At 34.1% G+C, this 11,646-nt stretch overlaps 3 protein-coding genes across 7 annotated transcripts in view; 1 reads left to right on the forward strand and 2 right to left on the reverse strand.

The window, feature by feature from the left end:
* Window positions 1-11,646, reverse strand: part of LOC149491026 (ras-related protein Rab-21-like) — a 61,385-nt gene that overhangs the window by 16,403 nt on the left and 33,336 nt on the right. The gene's annotated exons all lie outside the window — the stretch shown is intronic.
* Window positions 1,806-4,140, forward strand: LOC149491027 (uncharacterized). Its single transcript, XM_089697427.1, has 3 exons — window positions 1,806-2,040; window positions 2,791-3,303; window positions 3,561-4,140. The coding sequence occupies exons 1-3, from the start codon at window positions 1,998-2,000 to the stop codon at window positions 3,887-3,889; spliced, it is 885 nt and encodes a 294-aa protein (XP_089553553.1). The 5' UTR covers window positions 1,806-1,997; the 3' UTR covers window positions 3,890-4,140.
* parvin (beta-parvin) lies at window positions 6,187-11,375 on the reverse strand. Of its 3 annotated transcripts, none has more exons than XM_089697550.1 (8): window positions 11,231-11,375; window positions 11,020-11,139; window positions 10,812-10,901; window positions 10,053-10,324; window positions 9,305-9,495; window positions 8,592-8,706; window positions 7,362-7,605; window positions 6,187-6,470 (listed from the first exon to the last, which is right to left on the reverse strand). In XM_089697550.1, exons 2-8 carry the CDS (start codon window positions 11,135-11,137, stop codon window positions 6,394-6,396), a joined length of 1,107 nt encoding a protein of 368 aa, XP_089553676.1. In that variant the 5' UTR covers window positions 11,138-11,139; window positions 11,231-11,375; the 3' UTR covers window positions 6,187-6,393. The 3 variants fall into 3 exon arrangements, with proteins under 3 accessions (XP_089553676.1, XP_089553737.1, XP_089553802.1); XM_089697611.1 differs by having other exon boundaries at window positions 11,215-11,368; XM_089697676.1 differs by having other exon boundaries at window positions 11,341-11,363.

The raw sequence follows: 11,646 nt of genomic DNA on the forward strand, positions 1-11,646 counted from the left end.
TCGCTTCATTCGAAGATATTATTTACTATGTAATTCCCTTTTTCAATAAAAGTTTTGTAAGAATCTCTTGAGTGTTCGTTTGATCATATATTATACTTCATAGCTTCATTCTTCAGATATTATTTACTATGTAGATGTTAAGAGATAAAAGTTTTGTAAGAATCATTTTGGGTGCAAGTTTAAAATAAAACATATATATGATATTATTAGTTTTATTTTGTAAATTAACAAAAATATAATCAAACATTATTCTCATGCACCCCACTCCGACGGGCGCGGAGGTGTGGCTTGAAGGCATAGCATGCAATAGCTTTGCCGCGGCAGTCCCCGAGTGCAACACGTCTTTTTTTATTTTATGGTGGCATTATTACCAAAAATATAAAAATGAAACATCTTAAGCTAATAAAACAAAAAGTTTAGTGTTTAGTTTAATATAATCTATAATATAAAAATGAATCGCAAAATGTGTTGGTAAGCGCATAACTCGAGAACGGCTGAACCGATTTCGATAATTCTTTTTTTATTATATTCCTTAAAGTACGAGGATGGTTTTTATGTAGAGAAAACGTAAATATGTACCACGGGCGAAGCCGGGGCGGACCGCTAGTGAAAAATAAAATAATATAACACAAAAAAATAATACCTAAGCAATTCGTGTACATGAAATGGAACGTTGAAAAAAATGCGACATGCGCTACACAGACCAAAAAGTTTGATACGATGTAATAAAAGTTTCACTTTAATTATAGAGTTGGAAAATCATATAATCGGAGCCCATCTTGTGATCGTTTGTCAATCGCGTCAATCGCCTGTACGTATGCGTCAGCCTTGTATACAAGCATGCATGCATTTTTATATTGATACTTTACGTGATATTCTGTTATTGTTACTAATTATTATTGTTGATTTTTTGTTGCTGTTGTTTGCTAAGTTTCCTTAGTTAATTGTTGGCAAAATGCCGAAAAAACTAATTTTGGTACTTTATTCAAATCGATTTTATTTCCATATACATAAAATATTATCGATTATCGGAAACAACTGATACGATTTCAGTAACCGACATCTCTACATATGTCAAAAATCGATTTGCCACAGAAATCATCTTAGGTGAAAATAACTATAACTCGGGTCAGAACTCAGATACTGTATTACTTGGTACTTGATGTTTGATGGGAATGGTATATTATGTTTATTTTAGGTTTATTGACACAAAATTGTATCGACGTCAGTTATTTAAATCAGAAATTGTTTATTATGTTTAGAATGGTTTATCAGTATAATCAAATCTTAAAATTACTTGTATCGGTCATTATTATTATAAACTAGCGGTCCGCCCCGGCTTCGCCCGTGGTACATATTTACGTTTTCACTACATAAGAACCATCCTCGTACTTCAAGGAATATAAAAAAAAAGAATTATCGAAATCGGTTCAGCCGTTCTCAAGTTATGCGCTTACCAACACATTTTGGGATTCATTTTTATATTATAGAAGTTATAGATATGTAATGGTAATTGAAAAAAGTTCAGCAAATGTGCAGTTCTAACAAAAGGAAATAAGATGTCAATCTATGTCGAAGTTATTATTTTCGTTTTCTTAATCTTCAACAGTCAACTGTCAAAACCATGCCAAACAGTAATCAGGCCGAATACTCTGAACACAGATAATTATATTATAAAGTATAGGTAAATCGATGAATTTTGTGACTGCTTGAACCAAAAACGAATCACACTGGCGAATTTTTATATGGATAAATACAATTTGTACACTTAATTAAATGTTTATTTAGTTATCTCATTTCATTTCGTGTTCACACTTTAGCCATGACTATCATCGTAATTCTTTTTCTTCTTCTTTTTTTTTTCAAATGGCAACTCCTGATCCCAGATCATCGTAATTAGAATTCTTTTATTTCACGTCTACCCTCTTCAAGAGTATTTTTTTAAACACGATAATCTCATTTAATTGTTAAATCAAACAAAACTCTATTAATTAAATATGTCGCGCTCAAGTAATGAAGAATATTCTGAGGAGGAACCAAGTAAGTTGAGACAATATTTATTTTATCAAAATAGAAGCCTGTACTTAGCTATTAGTATTTTTTAACCTCTTATGGCTAATTTTGCTGGAGATAATGATGATGAACCGCTGCCCTACCTCAAATTCGACTAGCTACGGCCCTGTGATGAAGTCCACTTCTATGAGGGATATCATGTGCAAAAGATACTTGTAGTTTATGTTTGCTCATAAACTATTCTTTATATATAAACTAGCTACACGCCCCGGCTTCGCACGGGTGCAATGGCGGCCGGCCGGTACCGCCGCAAACGCTACGCCCCGCAATTTTTAAAGTAAATGACAAAAAAAAGTTATTGTGGGTTATCCATAAGAGATAGACATAATATTATATTATACCATCACGGACTTTTCTGTTGACTTTTTCAATACTTAGTACATTATTTTGATAAAACTCGTAGGGTTCAGCCTGCGTTTGCAATGTAGGTAAGAGGAAAAAATGTAATTATTTACGGCATCACATTAGAAACCTCAAAAAAACAGTACTTCTCCACTATTTAATTTAATTATTATACATATACACCTTCCTCTTGAATCACTCTATCTATTAAAAAAACCGCATCAAAATCCGTTGCGTAGTTTCAAAGATTTAAGCGTACAAAGGGACATAGGGACAGAGAAAGCGACTTTGTTTTATACTATACGTAGTGATTCCAATGCGATCGGAAAAATAAAAAAAGGTATAATAACTAAATCATTGTTCATTTACTTTCAGGGTTATCTCCCACATCAGAATCGCGAGAGCGACGCAGCAGTACTGACTCGAGTGAATCTTTACCAGAGCTAATTATTGAAGTGGTACCTAAAAGAAAAGATGACGATGACCCAGAAGAGTTTTATCAGGAGTTAGAGAAAAAAATGAAGGAAATTATATCGGCAGATCGAAGAGGGTGTGATGCCCCGAAATCTGATACTATTGACAAAGAATCAGTAGAATTAAATGCAGTAGAAAAACCCAGTAGTCCAGAGATATATGATCTCCGAAGTTTATATAATTATAATAATTTTACGGAATGGTCTTCAGGAACCAGCGGTTGCGTCGAAAATGAAGAGTTAAGCGTGATAGTGGAACAGGAAACGTCAGAAACGAATAAATCACGTAAAAAAAATCCTGATGCACGTGACATTGACCAAGAGCTTTGTGAGGACGAAATAATATCAGCACCTTGTTCCTCCTTTAGGTCTAGAACGCCATCTATTGAATTGCCTAAGCTTGCTAGCACCGAAGGTACAAAAAAACACATATTTGAAAGCCATAGTCCAAATATTTACGTTAATTGTATGTCTACAATCTACATTTGGTACTTACGGCCTCTGTGTATTAGTATCAATTATTAATAATACAGTAAAGTCAGGTTATAAAATTAGGCAAACCCCAGTAGATATTTTTAAATCATTATTATCACGAAGTTAATAATAAATTATTATAAGTATAGAAATGTTTTCGAATGCTCTGTATTTTAATCAATGATAACTTTGTTTCAGATGCAAGTGAACATAAATCTGATGGTGACTCTGTACCAAAACCAGATATTATCATGAGAAAGAAACGAAGTGTCCTACGTTCTACTGACGTATCCAAATATATTAGTGAACAAGAAAATACGTCCACTGGTTATCCCACTTCATTGAGTCATGCTGCTTCAGAATTATCAGTTAATTCGGAAGTTGATTCACAAAATAGTATAGAATCCTCTACCTCCCAAAATAGTATGTGTTCTACTCCGAAAATTGATATCTCGGCTAGGGGGATAAAACGAAAGCAAACTTCGAAGATATCTTCATCGACAATAAAGAAAAGCAAGACAGCTTAAACAAGCTTTTCTGACAATGATGAAAATGAATGAATATTTGAAATAACTTTTTTGTTGGCAAACCTATTGTATACAATTTGTGTACGTGTAATGATCACGTGTGTTCTTAATTATTAATATTTGATGTCGATCATGTTAATAGATTTCTATTGCGTATAGATTATGTATGACATGATATAAATCGTGTGTGCCTTAAAAATCTTATAACAAGAGTATATTATATCCTTAAGATATATGCTTTTATCATCTTTTAAAAATGTTAAATGTTAATCATATTTTAATTGTAACTAGGTAGTTAGTTACCTATACAAATTTGTATAATAATAACGTAATTATAAAAAATCATATCACCCATACCATACCTACATCCAATTTTTAATTAAAAATCAATAAAGTAAACAATAAATAAAGTATATCGTTCTTTATTTGATCTAAGTTTACCTGACCGGAACAAAATGTGCTTTTTCAAATGTGTAACAACTAACAACTGAAATAATCCGAGTTTCAATTCATAATTACTTAGTAATGTATATCGTATACCTTTGTATACCAATATACTATTGCACGCCTCATAAGCGAAGCGTTGAGGTGGGTACTACTGTCACTTCGCGCAAAACATCCTGATTTTTCAAGCGTAACGCAGTTTCTTGAAGTGTCACCCGGCCAAGAAGCTTATATCTAATCAAGTATCTAATACACTGGAGATTGCACTATGAACGTTTACTTGTCACGGGAAGGTATGACCTTGAATGACGCCTGGTTGTATTTTTGTCCCTTTCACACCTAACTTGGCAAGTTGGTGTGAAAGGGACAAAAAGTTGTGTTTGTGTGTTCGGTTATACATAAAAAAAACGAAAATTAATATGATTTTTATTGTTCTTAAGTGTTTTAAAGTTGATTTTCTTCACTATAGTAGAGCTATTTTAATAGGCAACATTTGACAGTTCAACAAAATTCAACAACGTAACCTAGTAACGACAACATAGAATAACATGATATTTCGTTTTGTTAGAACTGCACATTTGCTTAACTTTTTTCAATTACGATTACATATTTATTATAATAATGACCGATACCGACCGAGTAATTTTAGGATTTGATTTTACTGATAAACCATTCTAAACATAATAAACAATTTTTGATTTAAAGAACTGACGTCGCTACAATTTTGTGTCAATAAACCATGGACGTATAAAAAAAGACGGACGGTATATCGCCTAAACATTGAGTGAAGCCTAGTAATGGCGGCGAAACATCCATTTGTGTGTGCCATGTTGCCATGGCAACAGCTGTCCTGATAACAATGGCGGCTGTATTTTTTTCTATAAATTTTGCCGTAATAATTTTGTCATTAAAACATAAAAGAAATAACTTGCTTCCCTGTGGAATGTAATCCCTTGTGTTTTGTTATTTAAAATTGTACTGTTGCGACACCATTTAACCATGCAAGACGGCATTTTAAATATTTTTTGTGAAACAGTGACGCAGTTAATCAGTCGGTAGTTCACGACGTAATGGCGGCCGACTAGCTTACTATGGTGAGAGTGCGTGCGTGTTTATTGTCTTTACACGATCGCTAGCTTACTATGGTGGCTTCACGTTGTTTGTTCGTAATACGGCGTCCGTCTTTTTTTATACGTCCATGCAATAAACCTTTTTTCTTTTTAAATACCAGAGACGTTACTCTAAAAATCGAAATTAGACATCTAGAATCGAATGCATTGATTACTTGGGAATAAAAATTATCATAAATTACGGCGTATTCAGAAAGAAAGCTTGAAACTTATAAGCGCTTATCGGCGCTTGTCATGTTCATATATTTTCCTGTCAGTGCTGTCAACCCGCGCAGGAAAATATATGAACATGACAAGCGCCGATAAGCGCTTATAATTTTCAAGCTTTCTTTCTGAATACGCCCTTATTGACATGTGTTTCAAGTTCGATTGACAAATGTTTCAAGTCCGTATCGATTAATTCACTTTAATCGATGTTTGTATGCAGGTTACCACCCTATGAAGATAAAATTGATAGACGTCAAATGTTGCCTATTAAATTGGCTCCACTATACATAGTATAAAACAAAGTCGCATTTTCTGTCCCTATGTCCCTTTGTATGCTTAAATCTTTAAAACTACGCAACGGATTTTGATCCGGTTTTTTTTAATAGATGGAGTGATTCAAGAGTTGAATTTTGTTGAACTGTCAAATGTTGCCTATTAAAATGGCTCTACTATAATAAAAACATTTTATCAACATAATATTTGGTTTCTTAATAATCTAGAAATAAAACGCAAAACTTATTATTAGTTATTATATTTCATAAGGCACTTAACTATGACTATTGTTAATAAATTACATTTTCAATAAAACATTTACATAATTGTATAGTTAGCGTAAGCAGTTACATTTATGTTAATAAAATTGAACACAATATAAAATTAATTTCATTAAGTATATTAGATAAAGTTAAAATAACATGATGGCACATTTCAAAGTGATGTAAGTTACGCCATATTCTTGTATTTTGTGAACAGATTGTACAAAACCCTGAGTGTTGATTTCAGATCGAGGTTCACGATATCTGGAAAAGGAAAATAAAATATTAAATAAAAATGTCAACATTTAAAGAGTTGACTGCCTCCTTGGTGCTGCAGTTAACAATGTCTCGGCGTGAGATACAGAGGGTCGAACATTACTAATAATAATTATCCGTGAAGAAATCATTCAAGTGAAACAGGTGGCTCACAAGGGGATACAGGGTTAAACTAATAAGTATTGTATGTGAATGTATGTAAACTAATAAAAAATATATAACCTATATATATAAATCTCGTGTCACAATGTTTGTCCTCAATGGACTCCTAAACCACTTAACCGATTATAATAAAATTCGCACACCATGTGCAGTTCGATCCAACTTGAGAGATAGGATAGTTTAAACATGTAGGTACCACGGGCGAAGCCGGGGCGGACCACTAGTAACCTACTGAAATAATACAATATAATATGTAGTATGATATCAAGAATAAAAATAACATTAATTCTCATCTGTCGACATTTTCCACTTATCTCGCGCTAAATTTAAAACTGCGATCCTTGACTTGATTAATTTAGAATATAAAAAATAATTTGCATACTTAGTTGAACTATATCTACATTCAATGTACCCACTCATACACACTCTTTCACCCACACACAACACACACATTCACACACACACACATACACACATACCGGTTTTGGGTTGAAATTTGCTATATAATTATAATAACCAATTCCAATTTGTATAGTTTTAAGTACTTTAAGCACTGTTTTCTATTTTTGTCACTTAAGTTGAACTGATAATTGGTGTACCTTGTTATTGGCGTACTTAATTATTAATTTACTATTTATTGTATTATAAGCTGTAAGGTATCTTTTTATAAATAAAAAAAAAAAAAAAAAAAAAAAATTATTAGCAAGATATACCAACCTTCAGGCCTGGCCTTGGGCTTGGCCAAACCCACGTCTTGCATCAGCTCAAACGCAAACGAGACATTGTGGACCTTCTGGTCAAAGTCCTGCGGGGTCAGGTGGAAATCGAACAGTGGCACGAAGAAACCTTCGAGTAGACCCATCAGCAGCACCAGGTAGACCCCATCGTGGAACTGCGAGTCCAAGTCGAGGACTTCCAAGTTCACCTTGCTGAGATGCTTGTTCACAAATGTGATCAGCGACTGAGAAATCGAATTTATTTAGTTTTGTTCTGCTAAGTCAAAATAATGTTGATTTTAAAATGAATTTAACAAAAATACACCTTACATTACATCTATACAGGGTGTCCCACTGTTGGTATTCTAAGCTCAAAGGAGGTTATAGTTCTGCATACGCTGAGTTCGTAAAAAATACTTATAAAATTCCAGACGCACTATTTTTTCAAATAGATGAATTCTTAAAACTCTATGTGTACACCCCTAACAAGCAACCCGCCCTATTTTGCCACCCGCACGTAAGCTATCGTTTAAGATTATGTTTTCATAGACAAAATGCTCACATTAGCGAAGCGGTATATGCCGGCTGCGCGAAGCTAGAGAAGAAAACATGGATTTTCAGGAAAAATTTTGCAAAAATTTTTTGACGTAATTTTGTTGTTTAAGTATTTTTTACGTGATCAGTGTATGCAAAACTACAAGTCCCTTCGCGCTTAGTATACCAATAGTGGGACACCCTGTATATATAAAAGAAAGTCGTGTTAGTTACTCCACTTATAACTCAAGAACGGCTTAACCGATTTAGCTGAAAATTGGCAGGGAGGTAGTTTAGAGCCAGGAGAAGGACATACTAAATATGTACCACGAGCGAAGCCGGGGCGGACCACTAGTTTGCATATAAATATCACAATGTGCAATTAGTAAAGAGTGGCTATTTCAAACACTTTATTTGGGTACAAATGACCAACTATACCATACTAGCTGCGCTCCGCGGTTTCACCCGCGTGGCTCGGCTTCTGTTGGTTTTATCGTGATGAAATATAGCCTAGTCTTCCTCAATAAATGGTCTATCCAACACTGAAAGATTTTTTTTACATCGGACCAGTAGTTCTTGAGATTAGCGTGTTTAATATTATAAGTATAGATAATGTTCATTTTAACACTAATCTTATTATTTATATTTAAAATTCCACACTTAACAGATACAATTACATAATACATCACTAAAATACCTTTTTAACAACTTGCAGTTTATCAGGCGCGTGGTCGAACAGAGCGTCGAAGGCATCTCGTTCGCACTTCATGCCGAGATCGTCGTACGTCGTTGTTATGTCTTCGATGTATGTGCTGTACATACATTATTATACATCAGTTATATTGTTACACAATAAAAAAAAAGACGGGTTGCACTCCGGGAGTGCCGGCAGAAGTGAAAACTTGATTATTAACATTCAGCATGTTTGATATTTTGGAATGGTATCCGTCTTACGCATGGAATATAAGGGCTAAAAAAAAAAAAACATCCGTCTTACGCTTTTTCGATCAGGCCACGTGTCCTGACGCGAGTTTAAGATTTTATACCCAACGCCGCTAAAGAAGTTTTCACTTCAAAAAATCATTTATGGAACTGTTTATACACTAGCTATACTTAATAGCTATATATACTTTACTAACTTTCCTTCGGCTAAGCCCGCGTTTTCAAAGAAAAACCCGCATAGCCTTTCCTATGTGTTAATCCAAGTTACCCTCTATATGTGTGCTAAATTTCATTATAATCGGTTCAGCAGTATTTGCGTTCAAGAGTAACAAAGCAGACGGCTTCAGCCGCGTTGTCAAAATAAACCCCCTGCCGTGAGTGTTTAGGCGTGAAAAGATACAGATAGATAGCAATTATAAGTAACAGTGGAGTGAGGATTTGAAAAAAATGTATAAATAGAATCCTCACCGATGTGACAGCTGATTGGGGGCATCCTTCTTAACGACAACGACGTTGACACTAACGTTCTCGGGCAGGCGTATAGGCGCGCGGAAGTGTCTCGCGAGTGCCACAAGCAAATGCAGTATCGAGACTACATTCTTAGAGTGCACTGAGTCCACGCTCCACTGTTGCACTGGCTTCGGCGAACCGTACAGGACCTGATGTATCGTCATATATTACATTGGTTAATAATACAAATTTATATAGTTTGTGAAAGAACAAAAACACGCTTAAACTCATGAAATTATTGTATTGATCCTTGATAAGCAGTATGATTTTGATTAAGCGACAAAATAAAGTAAACAAGAGTAATTTGATAAAATTTTTATACCCTGCCTATTATAATTTTTTTCAAAGTGATTTTCCTATCCAAAACACCTCATCTATACTAATATTATAAAGAGGAAAGGTTTGTATGTATGTATGTATGGTTTTCACGCATCTACTGGACCGATTTTGATGAAATTTGGCACAGATAATCTTTAGACCCTGAGAAAGAACATAGGCTACCTTTTATTGCGAAATATGTACCACAGGCGAAGCCGGGGCGGACCGCTAGTTTAAGATAAAATGCCGCTCAGTATAAATAAATCATATGCCAAATTTAACAAGACTTTATCCTTGCTTTACACAAAAAAACACAAACTAAAAGGATAAAAAAATTTAACAATTATTCACAGTAATTTTGTCATTATGAAAGCAAGCTAGAACATACCCTGTTGACATCTCTCAAAACCACAGCTAACTTCTGTCGCTGCCCCTCCTCGCTCTGTGTCACTTCAGGCACATCTAGCTTCGTCTCTGTCAGTTTCTCTAGAAGCTTCTGCAGCACTTGTCCATCGTACAGATCCTCACTAATGTCCTTCACGATGATCCTCTGTGCGGCCAATTCGTCGTTAATCCAGTCGATGAGGACTTGGATCAACTCCTTGACTCTGGGGTCCTCGAGAGACCTGGGCTCGATTATTGCTCTCTCTTCGTTGTCATCTATTGGAAGGTATGAAATACAAAAGATCATTTATACTTGGAAAATATCATTTAAAGGCAATTAAAAGTAACTTGAGCTGTATTATGGATAATCTAAATTCTAAACCAATGATTAATTGGTTGTGCATGAAGGGAATCAGCCAGTTTATTTGACTTGTCAACTGTAAGATCCCAATGTATATAACTGGGAAGTTATATGAATATATCTCAATACATTAAATGAAAATGTAATACATTAGTACAAACATGTCATCTCGGTAACATATAGTTATGAGATTAACTAAATGGAATTCATATTATAATATAATGTTGACATATTATATATTATATATTTTACATCTATGGACCATATCTTTTATTTACACTACATTAAAAATCTTAGGACCAAAAAAAGCAAAAACTTAAATTGAACTGAATAAAAATGAACACTTAAAATTTAATGATTAATCATTTAAGGGTGCAATAAATTATAGTACAAGCAACTCACGTAAACTGTATTCTTCTGGCGGAATTTCTGGTGCTGTCGGACTTCCTGGCGAATCTATAGCAAATTTACCTTCCGCCTGAACCTCTTGCACTAAAACCAACAAAAACATTCTATAATAAAAACAATAACACCCTTCACAAGGCACACATGGCCCAATCATGTTCTAATTCTAGCATCCCACGTAAAATATTTTGGTCATATAACACACCTTCCTTTATACGCTTCTTGCGACCAATTGTACCAATTTTATCCCAAAATGACTCCTCTTTATCTTCTTTTTTAGGCAAAACGGGCGTTCGAGGGGATTTCGGGCGTGGCGACGACATTTCTGAGGAAAAATTACCTCATATGAATCACAGGAGCATTTAGAATGTATACCAGTATTTAAGAAATAGGTTTATACTTTATGTAATACACACTTCACTTTAGAATTATCAAAAAAACAGGAAGGTATAACTAACTAACTATAAAGTAAATAAAAATAAAATAATTCATTCAAAATCAAATAAAAACAAATAGAAAGAGTCACCGAGAGGCGAGTACGAGAATGACGTAAATAGTAAATTGTAGTCTATACCAGTTATTATCTATGGTCTGTACCTACTCGGTAAAATCTGTGGGTTAAAAATGAGAGAATATTGTGGAGAAAATCTAGTCTCTAGAGCATTGCTTTAAAATGCCTGGTCTTTAAAAATACAATGTATAATTAGCACTTATGATTGCGAAACTTTGCGAGTACTCTAAATGCACCAATGTTTTCGAGTTTGAATAAATTATATTATATGTATATATGTCTCGGTATTATGTAATGTTGTCCATTTATTTTCTACTTTCA

This window comes from Colias philodice, chromosome 1 (assembly GCF_061535455.1).
Source record: "Colias philodice isolate Cphi_HAF_F1 chromosome 1, ilColPhil1 Martin Lab GWU primary, whole genome shotgun sequence".
In the NCBI taxonomy this organism is placed as follows: domain Eukaryota; kingdom Metazoa; phylum Arthropoda; class Insecta; order Lepidoptera; family Pieridae; genus Colias; species Colias philodice.

Bases quoted from the DNA above. Each gene is read 5' to 3' on its own strand.
- LOC149491027 (XM_089697427.1), top strand. From the start codon at position 1,998: ATGTCGCGCTCAAGTAATGAAGAATATTCTGAGGAGGAACCAA. The intron at 2,041-2,790 runs GTAAGTTGAGAC...ATTTACTTTCAG, and splicing joins ATATTCTGAGGAGGAACCAA to GGTTATCTCCCACATCAGAA. The intron at 3,304-3,560 runs GTACAAAAAAAC...ACTTTGTTTCAG, and splicing joins TAAGCTTGCTAGCACCGAAG to ATGCAAGTGAACATAAATCT.
- parvin (XM_089697550.1), bottom strand. From the start codon at position 11,137: ATGTCGTCGCCACGCCCGAAATCCCCTCGAACGCCCGTTTTGCCTAAA. The intron at 10,325-10,811 runs GTGAGTTGCTTG...ACCTTCCAATAG, and splicing joins GCCAGAAGAATACAGTTTAC to ATGACAACGAAGAGAGAGCA. The intron at 8,707-9,304 runs GTGAGGATTCTA...ATGTATGTACAG, and splicing joins CCCAATCAGCTGTCACATCG to CACATACATCGAAGACATAA.